The sequence below is a fragment of the Callorhinus ursinus genome, unplaced genomic scaffold, assembly GCF_003265705.2.
Source record: "Callorhinus ursinus isolate GAN/ISIS: 27379988/994484 unplaced genomic scaffold, GSC_fseal_2.0 scaffold62, whole genome shotgun sequence".
Classification (NCBI taxonomy): domain Eukaryota; kingdom Metazoa; phylum Chordata; class Mammalia; order Carnivora; family Otariidae; genus Callorhinus; species Callorhinus ursinus.
This window is the reverse complement of record NW_027397124.1, coordinates 4,902,992-4,924,021: the sequence shown is the minus strand read 5'-3', so window position 1 is coordinate 4,924,021 and position 21,030 is coordinate 4,902,992. Positions and strand designations below refer to the sequence as shown.

General features: G+C 34.9%; 1 protein-coding gene across 1 annotated transcript in view; it reads right to left on the bottom strand.

Annotated features, from left to right (window-relative positions):
* Positions 1 to 738: 738 nt before the first annotated feature.
* KIF5B (kinesin family member 5B) overlaps positions 739 to 21,030 on the bottom strand; it is a 45,420-nt gene continuing 25,128 nt past the window's right edge. Inside the window, exons 14-26 of the mRNA XM_073885511.1 lie at positions 20,442 to 20,648; positions 17,769 to 17,912; positions 13,995 to 14,183; positions 13,295 to 13,412; positions 12,678 to 12,743; positions 12,477 to 12,582; positions 11,239 to 11,340; positions 9,857 to 9,917; positions 9,675 to 9,746; positions 9,395 to 9,499; positions 8,294 to 8,510; positions 7,602 to 7,752; positions 739 to 3,231 (exon numbers count right to left, since the gene is read on the bottom strand). Coding sequence (XP_073741612.1) covers positions 7,622 to 7,752; positions 8,294 to 8,510; positions 9,395 to 9,499; positions 9,675 to 9,746; positions 9,857 to 9,917; positions 11,239 to 11,340; positions 12,477 to 12,582; positions 12,678 to 12,743; positions 13,295 to 13,412; positions 13,995 to 14,183; positions 17,769 to 17,912; positions 20,442 to 20,648 — 1,518 coding nt within the window. The 3' untranslated portion in view covers positions 739 to 3,231; positions 7,602 to 7,621. The remainder of the gene's footprint in view (positions 3,232 to 7,601; positions 7,753 to 8,293; positions 8,511 to 9,394; positions 9,500 to 9,674; positions 9,747 to 9,856; positions 9,918 to 11,238; positions 11,341 to 12,476; positions 12,583 to 12,677; positions 12,744 to 13,294; positions 13,413 to 13,994; positions 14,184 to 17,768; positions 17,913 to 20,441; positions 20,649 to 21,030) is intronic.

The window sequence follows — 21,030 nt, the reverse complement described above, 5'->3', positions numbered from 1 at the left end:
GATTTTAATTGGATCCTCATTCAAACAGTTTATAAACATTGAAATTTTGTTTAGGAAATTATTTTTTGTGATAACGTTATTTGTGTGTTTTAAGGGGTATGTACATATTTTAATACATATGCTGAAATATTTATGAATAAATACATATGATATCTGGGATTGCTTCAAAATAATAAGGGGGAGGGGACACACAAGTGGGGTTATGGATGAAATAAGATTAAGATTAGCCATGAGCTGATTAATTGTTGAAACTGAGTGATAGGTACTTGGATCTTCATTATTTACTATATGCTTTTGTATGTGATTAAACATTTGGAATTTAAAAATATTACCCCTCTCCCCTACCCCCAACAAAAAGCCAAATCACCACTAGAATTCATGAATAGTCTTTTAGTTTTCTCCAGCTAGGCCTGAATGACCATTGAGGACCACTGAGTAAATACTGAAAAAACAAACACGTCTTATACAGGTTAATGAAACAATCGGGCTCAGATGAACAGAACCATGTAGGGGAGGCTACACTAAATAACATAGGTGAGACTGAGGATTCATTTCTGGCTCTTAATTTTTCAGCCTACATATTTAATACCCACTGTCCAAAGAGTATGCAATACATTAGTAAACAAAATATACACAAATGTAACAACATTTTAGTCACCATCTGCAAGACAAAAGGCCACTTAGTCATATAAAATCAACCTAATACTTCATCAAATAAGTTTTAAGAAAGTTATTACATTTCAAAAAATTTTTCCTCTTTATTTAAACATAAAACACATTTACAGCATGCAGGTTAACTTAAAAATTATATGGCGTCTTCCCAAACCAATTATCTTTGAGTGTATCTTCAAGCACTGAAAATAAACCAACATAGTCCACAGGTATACTCAGATTCTTTTCTGTCACCTTATGTCAAATTGAAAGTTGCGAACAGTAGCTTGCTTAAGTTAGGCAAATAATTTAATTGATCACCATGAATAAATATTACTCTTTTATTTCACTGAGTTTCTCTTCTGAACCATTTATCAATACCATTCAGAGGAACGTTAATATTCAGTCAAAAAAAAAAAAAAGACACCGCAAATTGAAATAAGTGTCAATGTTCTAGATGATCAGAAATTTTCATTTATAAGAGTAAATGCTGTGTTTAATGACCTACCATAGCAAAAAGAGCAGTTCACTGAAAACTAATTTATGAAATTCTTTGTACACTTTGTGAAAGTCTGAAATTATAAATAGAAAAGAACTTCGATATTTAAAAAACCCTAACATTGTGTATTCTGAACCACATGCTAGATACAATTGTTTGTTACACAGCACCAATACCCGTGATACATCTTACAAGAATGAAACTACCATAATGTTCAGATGAAAGAGAAAAAAAATTCTGCTTCATTTAAGAATACTGCCAAAGAAGCAAGCTTTCTTTTGAAAACAAAATATAAATGTTTATGTGAATGCAGCCCAATATTTCTCCATTTAGAAAACTATCACCATAAATAGGCTATAGCACTTTTTTTTAGTTAACTGTATTACTTCAATCTTGCTGCACACACCAAGTTTTCATCTCAATTTCTGGAGTGCTTCTTTTGACCAATCCGAAAAGCAACACAATCACTTTAAAGGTTGCAGACTACAACAGCAAGGACTTTTGACTGTTAAAAAAATAAATAAATAAATTTATCTTTTAAATCAAAACTATTATAAAAGTGGAAATTACAATAGTTAAATAGAAAAATAAGCCAATTATGATCTGAGTCTTCTGACTATGGCTCCAAATTTAATACAAATATCTGTGTATAAAACTTTTTCAAAAAGTTAATTCTGCCAGCCAGATCCTAACACAGAATTTTCCAACTTTCTGTACTGACTGAATCACCTTAAATCGTCCTTCTCTGCAAATTTCTGCTAATATAGGTACAGTCACCCCACACACAGATGAAGCAAATATTGAAATCTCTCTCCCTATTACAGTTAGAGCTTCCGAAAGTAATCTTTTGACGTCGTTTAATCAGCTGAGGAAAAAGTGGCAAAAACGGATACACTTAGTACAAATTACAAAATTATGGGCTATAGCCAATAAAATTTCTTTGAGGATTATCAGTGACTTGCACTTTACTATTTCTAGACTAACTAAATGAGAGATAAATTATAGTATATGACTTAGTGTAGCAGGTTAAAAACACCTCAGGGATTTCAGACCAAAATCCACCTACAGATTTATAAAGCTTACCATTAAGTTCTTCCACACTTTTTCTCAATTTCCACTGGCTATAAATTTAGATCAACCAATATAGTAGTTAACAATATAAATGCTATTTAATCCTGTAGTATCTTAATTCATTTCACTATATTAAGATGACAAATTATTATCTGTCCAATTCTTATATTAATTAGCAGGCTCACCAGAATGAAGCAGAGTGTTTTCATTCCATCACGCCATGTTGATTATAGAACTGGGAAGAGAAATAGAATTCCTTCTCCAAACCCTCTTTCTTAAACGGAGATTGCTTTTGATATTTTAAAATATTTCTATTCAAGATAATTCAGCAAAAAGCATTTCATGATGAGAATTAAGTAGCTGTGCTCAATCTCAAATGCCTCGTTTATGCAGTTTTAAGGTTTCAGTGCTCAAACAGTAGTTTTCAGAAGCAAACTTCAGACACAATACAAATTTTAACTCTGAAATCATTTCAAGGGATTTTAAAGTACAGTACTGACCTGATATATTTTGTGGGCATGTAGTGTTTTAAGTGGTGAAATTTAAGACATTTAATCTAAATGTTCGATTTTCCCTAAAGCAAGGAAGACATTTTACTAAGAAAAGAAAAATAAGCAGTAGCAGCTACATAACTTAAACTGAGATTAAAAAATAAACACAAAACACACACAAAAAACCAAGTACAAAAAGCACAATCCTACATGGTACAGTTAGCTTGGCACAATGAAGACTGAATTGAAGACACGGAAGACAACCTGTGTAATAAATAGGACCACAGTTGTAAACTGTCATTTTTTCCCCTCCTAAGACGCCAAAATTGCACTCTAGTTGTGTTGGGAAGCAGCAGAGTTTACAAGAAAAGTGGGTAGGAAATGGCTGTACAGGCCAGGTATAATTTATACATTAAAAAAAATGTTATAATTCTACAATTCCCAGGGGGTAGAGGTTATAGTCACTGAATGACTCTGCTTGGTATTATGTCCTCTTCATTCTTCAATTATTTTCAACGCCTGAAAACAGAGGAGAAAATATTTTTATTTACACAAGTTTGAAATAATCATTAAAAGAATGAAACAAGTAAATACAACATACCAATATATTTTAAAACATTTTAGCCACTAGCTTAGACCACTTTCCCCCAAAGTAAAAAGACGGCATCATTAAATGATTTGATTCCTTTTCTTTTTATTTAGCTTCTAAGCAGTTTATGAACAGCACAATACTTAAAATGTCAGCCCTTTGTTTTTATTCTCCCCAAGAGAGTTATGAGTATACGTAGGAATTAAATTTTTTGAAAAAAGCAAAATATGGTCAATAAAACAGAAGTCAGTAGACAGTGTCAGTGACAGTCTTAAGCCAAAGACCATGAACTAATAAGCAGTTACATTCATGGTAGCTGTAAAAAATAAAAAGTGGGGTGGAGAGAAGGATAGGTATAAACAGATACATGCTATAGGAAAAGTAACAGTGAAATCAACAATTCCAGCTGCTGTTACCTGGAGGCATCCTTGTATTAAGCTACCTATTTGCCTATGTGTTTAGGAAAACTCAACTTGTTGAAAGTATTATGCAAGCCAGAAGACCAGCCATGTAAAACCTGGGTTCTAAAAGAATCGGTATTAATACATTGTCGTCTTTCCCAGAAATAAACCCAGGGTTTTGAAATGTTTTGCTTAATAATTAAAAAATTATTTAAAAATTTCTCTACATATTATTTAATTTTTCAACAATTTATCACTTATGAGGCTGATATACTCCTCAATCATGGTTTAAGACTGACTGATCCAAGGCTTTAAAAAATAAAAGCCACTATACTATCCTTTGGACCAGCAATGAAACAATCCTGTTACCAATTATACTCCTATAGTTTTTATTTCAAGTCTTAAAAACCTAGTCTGGCTAGGTTAGCTATCTCCCTCATGTGCTAAACTGCTGTCATTACACTGGAATCAGCATTCTACTTTCAAGCTAAAACTTAGTTATATTTAACAAAGGCCCTGGTCTATCCTCTCTGCAAATGAGATAGAGTTCAAAGTTTACACATGATTTCTAATGTGAGGACAATACCCAAAAGGAATAAACTTTTATCTGTATTTATAGTTATGCTGTGAAAATCCCTTTGCCCACCTACACTTCCAGAAAATGCAGCTTGCCTCTTACTGAACACCTGCTCCGTACTAGGTAACGACATTTTAACTTGTGTAATTCTCAAGACTGACTTTCATTTCACTAACGAAGGGGCTCAATAAGTCATTACTCCAAATGGGGAAAAACAGATGCCATCTCTAATTGGAAGGAAAACGATCTACTGTATGTCTACAGATGTGACAGAATATTAAACACATATTACTCTATTTGGTAGTCTTATCAGAAATGCTTATGCCCCATCTAATAAATGCTTTCATTACATAGGGAATAGAGGAACAAGCTATTACACATAGAAACACACACCCAGAGGAGGCATATGCTCAAGGTAACTGGCCTAGTCTCTTCAGTAAGTTAATGTCATTAAAAAGGGGAGATTTTTCTAGATTAAAAGAGACTTAGGAGGTCTAACTGAATGTAAACAGCAGTCATGGATTATAACCTGGTTTAGATAAACCAGCTATAAAGGACTTGGGGGGAAAAACAATTAGAGAAATCTGAATATGGATTGGTATTAGATAATATTAAAAATATTTTGTTAGGTGCAATAATGTTATTGTGGTTATAGAAAAAATGTTCTGTTTTATAAGTACATTAGTTTCAGACCATAAATACATAATTTATTTTCATGCTTAAGAAATTTAAAAAGAATCAAAACAAGAAAGAAGTTAAATACTAAAAAAAGTAACTTGCTGAAGGTCATAAAAGTAGAAAAGTTGGGATTCCCAAAATTAGATGGAACTCCAATGTCTATATTTATTCTATTTTAAATCCTATACTGTATGGACAAAAAATTTTATGAGACTGTTGGGAAATGTGATTCCTTCAGAATATTGCTTAATTTGCTACTCAAACTGAGAGCCAATCTTATTCAATATGTCAAAGTAAAAACAAGTCAGTTTATTTGTATCTTGCTTTCGGATTCATCAGAAACAGTTAACTATCCTAATTATTTAGTTTTAGTATCCAAAGCATGAATAGATCTGGGACTTTTCTAAACAACAAAAATCTGAGTTTCTGCTATATGATGGAATACTAGGCAGCTTATTAGCTAATTAGTCGTGTTGTACAAGAAAATGTTCAGAACAGGGATGCCTAGGTGGCTCAGTTGTTAAGCGTCTGCCTTCGGCTCAGGTCATGATCCCAGGGTCCTGGGATCGAGCCCTGCAGCGGGCTCCCTGCTCAGTGGGAAGCCTGCTTCTCCCTCTCCCACTCCCCCTGCTTGTGTTTCCTCTCCTGCTGTGTTTCTCTCTGTCAAACAAAAATCTTTAATAAAAAAAAAAAAATGTTCAGAACATATTGCTAAGTTAAAAAAGCAGGCTACAAAGAAACATGTACTAGGAGTAGTATAAGAGTATTCATCAACTGTTTAAAATTAATTAATCTTTAGAAGATTTCGTTTATTTGTCAGAGAGATAGAGGACAGAGCACAAGCAAGGGAAGCAGCAGGCAGAGGGAGAGGGAAAAGCAGGCTCCTCACTGAGCAAGGAGCCCAATGAGGGGCTTGATCCCAGGACCCTTGGATCATGACCTGAGCCGAAGGCAGACGCTTAACTGACTGAGCCACTCAGGTGCCCCTTAAAATTAATTTAAAGATTAAAATATGCAAAGAAAGCACCAGAAAGATACACAACACACAATATATTGGGTGGTATCTCTGGATGATATACATCTCCTACTTTGTGGTTAAGTCTTTATCCTCCTACAAGGAATAGACATTACTTGTATGATTAGAAACAGATGTCATAAATCTGTTAGGAAAATCATTTGCAACAGGTAAATGGAAAAGGACACAAAGAACTCAAAAAAAGAAAATATAAATGAACCAATAAATATATGGAAAAAAAATCCAAGTTCTTAATAATCAACGAGATGCTTATTTTGAACTATTAAATCAGAAGCTTAAAAACTATTAATATTCAATGCTGGCAAAGATGCAACAAAATGGACAGCATCCTTGGCTAGGATGCAATTTGGCATAGTCTTTCTGGAAAGCAGTGTATTAAAATGTATCAAGAGCCTTAAAAATGTTCACCCCACTTTCTTATAATTCGACTTCTGGGATTCTTCTGGAAATAATCTAAAAGGGGGCGCCTGGGTGGCTCAATCGTTAAGCATCTGCCTTCGGCTCAGGTCATGGTCCCAGGGTCCTGGGATCGAGTCCCACATTGGGCTCTCCCCGCAGAGAGCCTGCTTCTCCCTCTCCTGCTCCCCCTGCTTGTGTTCCCTCTCTCACTGTGTCTCTCTCTGTCAAATAAATAAAATCTTAAAAAAAAAAAAAAATAATAATCTAAAAGGTGAGGGGACACAAAAAGGTACTTCACACTTGAAATTTTCCAAATTGAAATTTCCATATATGAAATTTGAAATGTGAAACATTTTAAATATAGAAGAAAATTGTCTTAAATTAATTAAATGTCCAATAAAAGGGAATAGTTATAAACCATGGTATATCCATTAGACAGAATATAAGAGCTTTTACAAAAGCAATCCAGGATGTTAGGTTAAAAACATTAACACAAATTTGAAAATAGAGTATGATCTGAACCATGAAAAAAAGACTAGAAGAGGCCGCCATCATGAATGACACAGTAACTATCCGGACCAGGAAGTTCATGACTAACCGACTACTTCAGCGGAAACAGATGGTCATTGATGTTCTTCACCCTGGAAAGGCAACGGTACCTAAGACAGAAATTCGGGAAAAACTAGCCAAAATGTACAAGACCACACCAGATGTCATATTTGTGTTTGGATTCAGAACCCATTTTGGTGGTGGCAAGACAACCGGCTTTGGCATGATTTATGATTCTTTGGATTATGCAAAGAAAAATGAACCCAAACACAGACTTGCAAGACATGGCCTGTATGAGAAGAAAAAGACATCAAGAAAACAGCGAAAGGAACGTAAGAACAGAATGAAGAAAGTCAGGGGGACTGCAAAAGCCAACGTTGGTGCTGGCAAAAAGTGAGCTGGAGATTGGACAACAGAAGGAGTAAAGATGCTGCAGTGGCTTTATCTGTGGTGGTTGTGCAGATTTTTCATGAGAGGATCAATAAACTAAGAATGTTAATAAAAAAAAAAAAAGACTAGAAGAAATCATGCCAAGTTATTTTATAATCACATACATTAAAAATACTAATATGAGAATCCAAAAAAAGTAGTATTTAACAACCAATGGCTAAACATTTCCATGTAGAGCTATGATTCGAAAGCCAGATAGAAACTACAAACCTGTGGGTACTGTGTAACAATTACACTTGTTTGCCGCCTCCGCCCCGAACTGCTACTGGCTGGCTGTTCTGAACAAATGCGCCTCCTCCACGAATTGCACTTGGATGAGTTGGAGAAGCTGCTGGATGTTGCCCGGGACGAATAGGTTTAGCTAATATGAAAAACAAGAACTGACTTTAGAATAAACCTTAACACATGACTGTAGTGACGGTTTAGGTCTCTTCCCTTTATTCACAACACTTCCCAAATGTGGTTTTTCTTTGCCGTCTGTTCCTCAGAAAATTCCGCTCTCTTTTCTTTTTGGTTACGTCCTTTTCACCAGGACCTATATAATCCCTAGCCTCTTAAAGACCTTATCCCTGTATGAATGATTATTCTAAAGCATGTAATATTATGCTGACAACTTATTTTCTTGCAAGTCTCTCTCTGCTTTAAGAATGCTCTCTATACAATGTCACCTCTTCCTGACCACTCTTGCACGCTTGTGTAGTTCTTCTTCATCTTCTTGTCCTGTGAACGTAGCTATTCCTTAATTTTCTCTTCCTTCCCAACAATGCCACTCTTTGGTAAATTAGCAATAAAGACAGACAAATACCACCATGACAACACACAATCAATCAATCCTATTATGTTTTCAAGTAAATAAAAACAAACCGAGCAAAGTTTAAAAGGTTTTAAGGTGTTCTACTAACCAATTTGTGCAGAATGTCCTCTTCTGGCCATATTCTTTGACCTGACTGCTTCCTTTATACGATCTACTTCTTGCTGGTAGCGTTTGCGATCACGAGATGCGTTTTCTTTGGCTTCTTTCAGTGCTGACTCCAAAGCTTTTACTCTTTCAGCTGTAGCTCTAAGTCGCTTTTCCAACTTAGGAAGTTCACAGCGAAGATCTGCATTATCACGTACCAACTAAAGGTACATAAATAAGGAGTTTAGCTTTAACAAGATGATTTGAGAAAATATGAGTATTTCATAATTTCTCTTTAAAAAAAATAAAACTACATTTTATATTAATGCTTTCCATTTAGCTAACTTAGGCAGCAACATGCAAAGAATACATACATCCATATATATCATCTATATATGTATTTCTCACAAAGATACAATTTTATTCAATTTTGGGGGGCCAAGGGGATTATTCTGTCTCCCCAGTAGGCAATGACAATAAGCTGTAACACAGTGTTAGGTCTCTTCGGTAAGGTACGAATCTGGTAAATACCATTTTAAGTGTTAAAATAAGTGTGGAAAGCAAAAAGGGCTAAAATTCCCTTTACTCTAGTACAAACATCACATTTATACTAACAAAGATGTACAATTTAGTATGCTAAGAAACTTTAAAAATAATTAAATCACATATCAAGCCACAAAAAAGCAAACAACAACAACAGAAAAGACCCACACAAGTAGTACTAATTTTTAAAAAAAATGAACTGCCTCATTATTTTATATATTTCACACTCCGGGGCATTAAATGACAAAAGACAAAAAAAGATTGTATTTTAACTGCATAGTCCTATCTACCGAAGATTTAAAAATTATCATGAATAATAAATGAGAAAAACTGACAGACCTAAAATCCTAGAAAATAAATAATACCCATTTTCATTGGCCTCTTGATAACTCCCAATTAGCTCCCCTAAAAACTGCTAGCGATTTATTTATGTAATTGCTAGATAAAATAATGGAACAGCTCAGGGTATGAAAATTCCTTAGGCCTCTGAAATAGTCAAACACCACTCCTCAATTTTTTTCTTATAATGTTGCAGCTCTCATAAAATAGATGCTTTATATACCTGTTTGTGCACTTTAGTGAGTTGTTCAAGATTATTTTCAAGAAAGGAGATCTTTTGCTTTTGAGCAGCACTGCCTCCAGTGTCATCAGAATCGATCTCAGCGCTCTAAGAAAAGAAGGTCAATGAATACTATGAAAATATTAAAAGTTAAAAAAAAAATCTAACCTTAACTACATGAAAATTGTTACAACAATGTAAAATTACTTCACTTACAAATGTAAGTAATTAGACAGAGTAAGCACCATTTATATAAATACCCACCTCAGTATTATCTTATTACCTTTTTAACTCTGGTGGCCAGGTCCTGAACAAAAAGCTTCCGCAGGTTGTGTAAAGTCTGAAGTTCCTTTGCCTTGAAGTAAGAACAGCAGTTTTTGGAATTTGGTCTTTAAATATTTAGTATAACCAAGGGGAAACCCATTAAACATCCCACTATCTTATTTATTTTCAAGCTTTTCTTACCACTGTCTCTTCCAAGCCCTTCAAGTCTTGTCTTGCTTGTTCTCGTCTATCTTGCATGACTCTAAACAGCAGAATATACACATATTTTCAACTCTGATTCCATGAAGTTATAGTTTTATTTTCAAATAAATACATAATCTCCTAAATTTACAGTTTGTTAGAAAAAAAAAACTACTATAGCAGTGGAAGAGATAAAATGTAGCAGAATTCAAAGAATAAGGAAGGAGTGGTTCTCATATTTTAGAATATGCCACACAGAACACACTACTATTTATCCAAAATAATTCTGATTAACTGGGAATTATAAATTATTGAAGACTAAAACATTTTATGTATTTTACATTAAAATTATTCTAAATAGACCTATGGTTGAGATTCGGCAGAGTTTATATAAAGCCAACTCTAAAATGGTCCTGACATGTGACCATTCTAATAACAGCAATTCCATTTATAAATCTCTCATAAATTCAAGATGTGAAAAGTTATAATCATGAGTTTTCTACTTGCTAAGATTCTAGAAAACTGAGTACTGACTATACTCAGTATGTTAGGAAAAGTAAATGGTGAAAACTTCTGTTCAAAAGACAAGGCTGGAACAATAATGTTCTTTTATCCCAAATCAAATTTCACAAAAAGTCAGTTTTGGTGGCAGATCCTGAAATCTTCTCAATGACTTAATGTCATTTAAGGTCTATTTTTATAATGAATAATGTGGTGGCAGAGAAATAGCAAGCAGGTTAATACACAGAAATCTGAACCTACCATCAGTGAAGAATACAGGATCTTGCTTTCACTTAAGTACAAGACAATATATTGCAAATTTTAAGGTATATATTAAACTAACTCAGAAGGTTTAAGAAAAATACCCTTTAGTCTACACAAACTTAAAAATGTGTCCACTGGATACAACCAAGAGCAATGCCTGCAATCCTCTTATTTATTCTTTTAGATTTTATTTATTTATTTGAGAGAGACACGGTGAGATAAAACGCACAAGCAGGGGCGCCTAGGTGGCTCAGTTGTTAAGCATCTGCCTTCAGCTCAGGTCATGATCCCAGGGTCCTGGGATCGAGCCCCGCATCGGGCTCCCTGCTCAGTGGGAAGCCTACTTCTCCCTCTCCCACTCCCCCTGCTTGTGTTCCCTCTCTCGCTGTGTTTCTGTCAAATAAATAAATAAATAAATAAAATCTTTAATAAAAAAAAAAAGAAAGAGCACAAGCAGGAGGAGTGGCAGGCAGAGGGAGAAGCAGGGAGCCTGACGCAGGGCTTGACCCCAGGATCCTGGGATCATGACCTAAGACGAAAGTAGACACTTAACTGACTGAGCCACTCAGGCCCCTCTAAGTTTTTATTTTTAAACTTGAATTAAAACATTTACTCACGTAAGTTCATGTAGTTTTCTGCTCTTTTCCTGATCTGTAGCTTTCAACTTCTCATGCTCTACTCTCAGACGTTCCTGCTCTAACATCATTTTCTGGTTTTGGCTGACAAAAGAAAAAAAACATAACAGTATCAGTATCAAAAAAACCACAACACAATACCATTTTTTTGAATGGCACCATTGACATTTTTTCAAATTCTTAAATTCTAAAATTTCACTCTTGAAATACTCAAGACCACCTGTTATCCTGTCCCCATAGTGGAAGAAAAGAAAGGAAGAGAACCTGGCTACTTTCAGTCATAAAATACTTTTCATATTTTGGTTTGAAACCATGAATCTCATTCTGTATTTATCATTAAGGTATTAGCATTAAGACCCCTCATATTAAAATTTGTCATCATCTCTTGTTACTCTCTTCTGGTTCTTACTCAAATCATGATTTAGTTGCAGACCTCCAATTTCTATAAATTCTGGGCTATGTATGCCTATGGCTATGGAAATAGATAAAATGTCTTCTAGAAAAACCAAGAATACAACTATTAGAATTTCTCGAATTAAAATAAAATAAAAATTAAAAAAAAAAAACCCCAACCTTCTAAACCCCACAATTTCCAAAAGTTTTTCTCTGTTAAGAAATTTTAAAAAGGGGCGCCCTGGGTGGCTCAGTTGGTTAAGTGACTGCCTTCGGCTCACGTCATGATCCTGGAGTCCCGGGATCGAGTCCCGCATCGGGCTCCCTGCCAGCGGGGAGTCTGCTTCTCCCTCTGACCCTCCCCCCTCTCATGTGCTCTCTCTCTCAAATAAATAAATACAATCTTTAAAGAAAAATTTTTTTAAAAAAAGAAGTTAATTTTTAAAACTTATTTTTTTTTAAAAGATTTTATTTATTTGAGAGAGAGAGAGGGAGAGTGAGAGAGAGAAACATACTCCCCACTGAGCAGGGAGCCCAACATGGGGCTCAATCCCAGGGCCCTGAGATCGTGACCTGAGCCGAAGGCAGACGCTCAACCAACTGAGCCACCCAGGTGCCCAATTTTTAAAAATTTCAGCTAGAACTTAGAAGTCACACTAGCAAGTGAAAAGATTCTTGACATTCAAGTCAAAATGATAATTTCAATGAAAAATTCAGGTTTCTAAAAGGATATATTGTCCATCAGTAATCTATTATTTCCTCTTGCTAAATAGTCAATCTTCCTGAGTTAGTTTCTAATATCTCAGAGGGAAAAAAAGTATACTTACTCTTGAAGATCAGTGATGAGTTTTTCTTTTGCCTCAACTTCATCTCTCAAACTACTAATCTGTTTTTGATGTGTTTCTCTGTGGCTTTGGATCTGCTGTTCAACCGCTTGCTAAAGTTATTGGGGGAAAAGGATTTAAATCAGATTAATCAAGATTAAGAATAATGGATTAAAGCCATTAGAATCCAATGTTACATCAAACTTGCCTTAACTTCATTTGCAGTCTGAACCTTATTTAAGTGCTCCTTTTCCATCTCATGTACTTTCTCTGTTTGGGTAGAGAGAGAAAACAGGAGAAGAAATAAGCCTTAAAGTTCTTCCTATAAACCAAGGAGCAAATAGGTTTTATGAGGGATCTGTTGCTTAGCAGTACTTGACTTTAAATTATCTAAATGCTACATAGTAAATCTTGCTCTCCTAGCTCAGAACATGTTTACTAATAATACTAATAATACAATTAAATTCTTTGTGTTGATATTATTGTTTCCTTTATTTTCTTTGCCTAATCCTGGAACAGATGGGTTAGGCCATGGTAGGGACTAAGATAGCTTTCTACATCCCCTATGTTAAGATTCACTCACACACACACACACCCCCACACACACCCTCATAACTTTGTGGGAAATTCCTAGATTGGCCACTTCCATATTCAAACACAATTTCAAAAACAGGTTTTAAAACCATTTTAAAATATATTATTTATGTTCTAAGTTATCCATATTCCTACTATTCTCTATCCGTGTGAATATAAGTTTACTACAATTATACTAAAGAAAGACTTAATATAGGTAGAACTCATAAAAAATCAAAAGCTAATACCTTGTGCTCGAAGCTGGACTAGTTCTTCACTGAGGGAATCAACAGATTCTTCTAGCTGTCTTTTCTTTTGCTCCACATTTTGAAGGTATTCAGTCAATGATTTTATTTTGGCTTCATGCTTTTGGGAAAAATAAACTGATATGAAGTGCAAAAAAATCTCATGCACACATTTTGTTCTTAAGGATAATTTGAAAGTTAGCAGGTCTTCTCTGTATGTCTAAGCATATATTATAATGATAAAGAAATTAATTAATGAAACGGTCCCCTACATAGCTTATAACACTTGCAAACTAAGGTACTGAAGGCCGATCTATGAGATACTCTTACTAGTATCTCCATCTAACAATATTCTCTTTCCCTACAACTCCTATCTTGGTGAATGGCCTCATCCATTCAGTTGCCAAAGCCAGCAAGCTGGTTCCACAGTTGTCTACCCTAGAATTCTTCTAGAGTTTTCAAGAGCCAAATCAGTCCCATCTTTCTAGTAAATTTCTATGTATAACATACACATGTCAGTAAATATAACCCAATTAAATTCACTCATATCATATTGCAGCGAACCTAGGAAAAACTAATTGAATTAACCTTTTTACTATTACCCAAAAAACCCCAAAGGTCGTTTTCCTTAAAATTTTTACTATCAATGAAATGTATACATGGCTATTCAAAAAATGAAGAAACTTTGCTCTGTAATACATACTTGAGAGATACGAAGCTGGCATGCTGCTAACTCCTTTTCATTTTCTTCCATTTTTTTGTTGCTCTCAGTTTGTGTGCTTTCTAACTGTTTGCAGCGTTTTACCATTGTTTTTACTTCTGACTTCATTTTGCTAATGTAGAGCCTTGCAACAGTGAACTCTTCATCTATCATGCCAGTTCCCTCAGGCTGCTGTAAAAAAAATTAAAAAATTAAAAATTAAAAACAAAAATGTCATTTGTGGTTAACCCAATTCGACTCCAAAATCTTTTAACAAAACAAGTATTACCTGATATTCATAAGAAGTATGGAGTTTTTCTTTATTAAATATTATTCTTAATAAAGGGCAAGTAAAACTTAGCTTAATTTTTGCCTTCCTTATTTTCTAAAACTTAATGTTAATACATGCTTATAAGGGAAAACAACAAATGAAACCTAAAAACAAACTGATGACATCTGCCTCTTTCAGTTTTTAGATTTCCTCTTCATTGCTAATCATATGTAAGCCCAGTTTAAAACTAAACAAATAATGATGACTAGGGGCAGAGAAAGGATGACTTTTAAGCTCAACAAAGAAGAACCGTGGTGACTGTACATTCCTTAAGTTTCATTACAAAATTCCAGTACAGTATTCAGTGTCAAAATTAAGTGGAGCTTGAGAAGGAAGAAATAAGACTGTCTTTGCTTGCTGAGGATATAATTGTTTAAAAACAAAAACAAAACAAAAAGAAAAACCAACTCCTAGAACTATTAAGCCATTATAGTTAACAATGCAAAATACAAGATTAACATATGGAAGTCACAATCCTATACCAGCTATGAACAAGAGAAGGTGAAACTAAAAACAGAGTGGCACAGACATAAGAATGAAAAGAAAAAAGAAATACTTAGGCATAAATGTAATATAGTAAGTGTAAAATCAGTATGACAAAAGAAATCAATGAAGAACTAAATAAATGGGAGATATTCCATATTCACGGATAGAAAGACTCAGATGTCAGTTCTTCCCAGCTTGATCTATGGATTTAACATAATCTTAATCAAAATCCCTGCAAGTTTACTTTATGGTATCAACAGACTCTAAAGTTTAAATGGAAAGGCAAAAAACCTTGAAGAGCCAAACACTACTAAAGAACAACAAAGTCAGAGGACTGACTACTCAACTTCAAGACTTAATTATAAAGCTAGAGTAATCAAGATGGTGTGGTACTGACAAAAGAACAGACAGTAATTGGAACAGAATAGAGCCTGGGAACAGACACACACAAATATAGTCGTTTGATCTCTGACAAAGGGGCAAAGGCAATTCAATGGACAAAGCAGTTTTTTTAATAAGCCGTAATAGAAAAACTATCCATCCACACGTAAAATAACGAAGCTTGACAGACCTTATTATACCTTGCAGAAAAAAGAAAAATTAACTCCAAGTGGATCACTGACCTAAATGTAAATATAAAACCAAAAACCTCCAAAACACAGGAGAAAATCTAGGTGACTCTGGGTTTGGAGATGAGTTTTAGACGCAATGCCAAAAACGCAATCCTGAAAAGAAAAAATCTGTAAACTGCGCTTTATTAAAATTAAAAACTTCTGCTCTGTAAAAGACACTGTTAAGAGAATGAAAAGATAGCCACAGACTGGGAGGAATATTTGCAAAACACTTATCTGTAAAGGATTGCTACCTAAATCATAGAGATCTCTTTAAAACTCAAGATAAGAAAACAAACAATCCCACTGCATTGAGATAACACTATATATCTCAAACCAAAAAACTGATGACATCAAATACTTGTGAGGATGTGAAGTAACAAGAGCTGGTTGGAATACAAAATGCTATAGCCACCCTGGGGGCTTCTTACAAAGCTAACACTTAACATATGATCTAGCAATCATGCTCCTAGGTATTTTTACCCAGCTGAATTCAAAAGTTATGCCCACAGGAAAATTTGCACATGAATGTTTATAGCGGCTTTATGTGCAGCTGCCAAAGACTGTAAGTAACCAAGATGGCCCTTGATAGATGAACAGATAAAGTGGTACACATATATAGTGGAATATTTGGTGATAAAAGAAATGAGCTATCAAGGCATGAAATGACTTAAATGCATGTTGCTAAGAAAATTAAGCCAGTTTGAAAAGGACAAATACTGTATGATTCCAACCATGTGGTGTTTTGGAAAAAGCAAAACTATACAGATAATGAAAGGATCACTGGATGTTGTTCAGGGGAGAGGGATTAATAGGGTAAAAAGCACAAGGGATCTGTAAGGGAGGTGACTGCTCTACATATATGACTATACTGTAATGGTGGTTCTGTATCATGCATTTGTCAAAATCCATTAACTGTACAACACAAAGAGTGAACCATAATATAAAAAACACTAAAGTTAATAAAGCTCAAGCAGTGCTTAATGATGATGTTAAGAGAAAAATTATATACAAATGACAAAAATATTGAGAATCCATAGATTCTTTTTTAAAAGAACCTATTTGCAAGGTGAAAAAAACAGTCTAGGAGTCAAGGATCCTATAGTTTATCACTGGCTCTGTCACTAAACATAAGCCCTTTCTACTCTTTTCTCTTTACCACTTTTTCACTTAAATTAACTTAGTTGAACATAAAATGGAGACTTTCCTAAAAAGAAGCTGCAAATCTACAAGGCAAATTTTGAACACCTCTCTAGTGTTTAGTGCTATGAAGAAAATTTACTTTTCCATCCCAAAAGATTCCCACATAGCTCTATCATCTCACATGAGTTCACCCTCAACAAGATACAGAATGTTCAGATGGAACATTCTGAAGAGAGAAGAGAGTGAAGAGAGTGTATGTCACCCAGTATTTAACATTTTTCTTTTGTCTCAATGGCATGAGCCAACATTAGGAAATGTATAATTGTCTCAACACACAGCAGCTTTAAACAACTGACAGAAGGAATGTGTGCTCCATATTGAAAACTTTTATTTCATTTTCAAATCTTGTTAAACTGGGCTTCTTATTCTTAGTAGGCTGTCACTATAAACCCTAGTGTAAGTTTATTCTCTTTGTTACATTATTAAGCTTTAATCAAGAAGAAAAAGTCCAGACAAATACCTACTGCAACATACAAATCTTTCGTATTATGTACATGTGCTTGCAGTTAAGAGTCTTAGTTTGCTTTTTTGGTCTAAGTTTTAAAATTTACCAGGTCACTAATCTTTTATTCTTATCATACGCCTAGTGCTAACATAACCAATGTTAGTATCCTAAAAAAGATTAGAAGAAAAAAAGGTATAGTTGAAATAGGTACTGCAAAATTTTGATTACGAGTAACTAAAATTCACGGTATTATTCTCTCTGTTATATGTCTGAAATTTTTCATAATAAAACTTTAAAAAAATTAATTAGTAGTGTTCATCTTTTATCTTTTCAAACATTTAAAAGCAACCACAGGCCAATTCATTTAGGAGTTTACTCCCTGAGCTAATCTTCACTGTTGCCCCAGTTACATAATTTCATGTACAGTAATTTATTAATAATCTCTAAATGCAAAACCTTTACATGGTAGAGAAAAGAACCAAACATGGGATCCAAATAAATGGTACTTACTGAATGCCTTTTGAGCACCTCTTACTCTTTTCCTCTTTCCTCACCTATTTAAAATGAAGTTAATACCATCTACCACACATTGCTGTTGTGAATAAGATAATGGGTATGAAAAGAACTTTGTAAAAAGTAAGTAGTAAACAGAAGTAGTTGTCTACTGACAATTATACTTAGTATTTCATTATTATACTTACCTTTACGTCATTATTCCCTACAGCAATTCCTATTTCTGCAAGATCTTTTAGTAAAGATGCCATCATCTCAGCTGCTCGTTTTTTCTGGTGGTTGGTCATTTCCTTAAGTTTCTGAAGTTCAGCATCTATACTTGCTAAAGTTGCCTAACAGAACCCAAAACACAAGACACAGTTAAATCTATTAAATGAAAGATTACTTCAAATATTGACAGGTATTTCACTTCAGCCAGGACTCCAGGACTCACAAAAGCATTATTTTCTACTTTCAGTTTTCTGAATTAACTGTTCTACTGAGTTCTGGAAGAGTTCCCAGTTCAAACTTAGAAAATATTTTAGACCCAACAGACTCTGTAAACTAGCCATATTATGCTCTATGAAGAGCAGGTAGTTTGTACCACTTCACTGTTTTTTAAGATTTTATTTATTTATTTGACAGAGAAAGCAGGAGAGCACAGGCGGGGGGTGGGGAGAAGCAGGCTCCCTGCTCGCCCAACATGGGGCTCCATCCCAGGAACCCCAGATCACAACCCTGAGCCGAAGGCAGCTGCCCAACCAACCGAGCCACCCAGATGTCCCCTCATTTCACTAATTTTTGAGACTGGGTTATGTTTTCTGCCTAGAAGTGAGAAACTTTCAAAATAATTAGGTTGAATTTTCTATCACCACAGTATGGCTTATCTTTGGAAACAGAGTCTGGGCAAAATAATGTTAGCAGAACTGAACTTTCTAGATGGTTTGTGTGTTTCCTTTATCTACTTTCTGTATACATAGTCACTGGAAAGAGTCCACCTGATAATTACTGGTACTTTGATACTATGATACAAGCAATTATCTAGGAAACAGTGATGAAGTAGCATTACTGAGTTTAATTAAGTTTAAAATAATAGCTGGTTTACCAGCAACAAAGTCACAACAATTTTGAAAAGCCCAACCCAATCTGGCCACATTAAAACTAATCATTATACCACAGGTCAGATACGGACCAAAAGTCCATAAATTGCATTAAAAATTGCAGTTGCTTTTAGTAAAGATGCCATCATTTCAGTTTGTTGTTTCTTCTGGTCATCTCCCTATGTTTCTGAGTATCAGTAGTGTCTTCACCCAGTTTAATCTGAAATACCAGGTGCTATCCTTCAAGTCTCATAAGGTATCATGCTTTAATGTCTAAATCACTACCAGGTATTTTCTCTAACAACTAAATAGCAATATTGTACACATTTATAAAAAGATGTAGAACACTATGAGGTTTCTAACTTCTATTAGCAATGTAGTGCTGACAGATTCAGTTTCATAACTGGGACACAGACACAACTGTCCTAATGACTGAAACTGGTGACTGGAGACCAACTGACAGCTATGGAGTTGTAAGAAACTCCTATTGTTCTTCCAAACAGTAATTAGGTTTGCTAATAATGCAACTCATAAGAGTTATAAAGGCACCTTGATCTCCATGCTATTAAACTGTAACTTCGGAGATTAATAGGGGAAAATGAATTTCTCATCAGGAGCATGAAACTCAAAAAAAAAAAAAAGAAAGAAACCTTTAAAAATAGTATTGACTGCTTTCCTTTAGGTAGGTGAACATGGACAGGGAAATAAGGAGTGAACACTGACCCTGAGTCCAACTCTAGATGCGGTTTCTGGACAAGAAGTTGGTACTGATAGTAATAAATCGTTAATAAGAGAGCTCATCCATGTGCGCCTGGGTGGCTCAGCCATTAAGCGTCTGCCTTCAGCTCAGGTCATGATCCCAGGGTCCTGGGATCGAGCCCCACATCGGGCTCCCTGCAAGGCAGGAAGCCTGCTTCTCCCTCTCCAACTCCCCCTGCTTATGTTCCCTCTCTTGCTGTGTCTCTCTGTCAAATAATAAATAAAATCTTTAAAAAGAAAGAGAGAGAAAGCTCATCCATAATGATGCTGCAAGTATAGCAGTTGCAATCAGTTATATACTACCTTTGGCATCACTCTAGGAGGGTGGCAAATCCTGTTTATTGCAACGATAACTAATAAAGATCCTTATCTATTGCAGAATCACAAGGAAGAGCCTTCTACGTTGTGTTAGGGAGGCTCTACTCCAGGGGCTGGGAATGTAACAGTAAACAAAACCCAAGTTATATGAGGTTGTATAGCCTTCTCTTATTTTTATGTGCACATTTCTTATTTACACTTTGAACAATCATCTAATAACATTCTTGAGCAACTAGAAGTTAACTTATTTTCCCTTTAACATGAGAGTATTAGGAATAGCAAAAAGTCTTCAAATGGCATTTTAATTACCTTTTAATAGACCTTCAGGAACTAAAAGAACCCTCTTCCTTCACCTGTAAGGTTTTATATACAGGACAAAGTGAAGTTGAGGCTTAGAATTACTTATGAATGGGGGCGTCTGGGTGGCTCAGTCGTTAAGCATCTGCCTTCAGCTCAGGTCATGATCCCAGGGTCCTGGGATCGACCCCCACATCAGGCTCCCTGCTCAGCGGGAAGCCTGCTACTTCCTCTCCCACTCCCCCTGCTTGTGTTCCTGCTCTCGCTCTGTCAAATAAATAAAATCTTTAAAAAAAAAAAAGAATTCCTTATGAATGGATACTCTCAGTATTGAGCTTACCAGAAAGAAGTTAATTTCAATTAAGAAAACTTGTACTAAAATATTAAGAAAACAGAATTATATCCTACCGATTTCTGATTTAGTTCATCACTAAGCAATTCATATTCCTTAGTTTTATCTTCAACTTCCTGAGACTTCTGATCATAATTGACAGCAAGTTCCTCTAAGGCTTGCAAAACTTCTTTTACTTCTTCTTTAGAGGCATCATTTTCTGCTTGCAGGCGATTCAGTTCAGCTTGCATATTATCTTGATCCCTTCTGGTAGATGCCAAAAGCTACACGAAATAAAGTATACAGGTTTTTATAAGGTATACAGGTTTAAAAAATCTATATGCTAAACTCAGAGTAAAATGTGGATGCTATTAACTGTGTGAACATTTATTCATTCAACAGATTTACTGACTACTATATGCAGGCACTGTGCTAGACACTGTGGGAGACAGCAAGAAAATTAAAAAAAAAAAAGACTTTGAGGAATCTAGAAGAAGAAACAAAGGTACATAAATAGATGCAATACAAGATGGAATGTTAATTAAGAGCCATAAAGGAGGAACAGGACATGACAGAGTGCTTGGTAGTATTTAAAACAAGAGGGTATTTCTGTAGGTTATTCATGAAGAAGGTGGCTAAAATTGGCAAATTTTAGTCTTGTGCAAA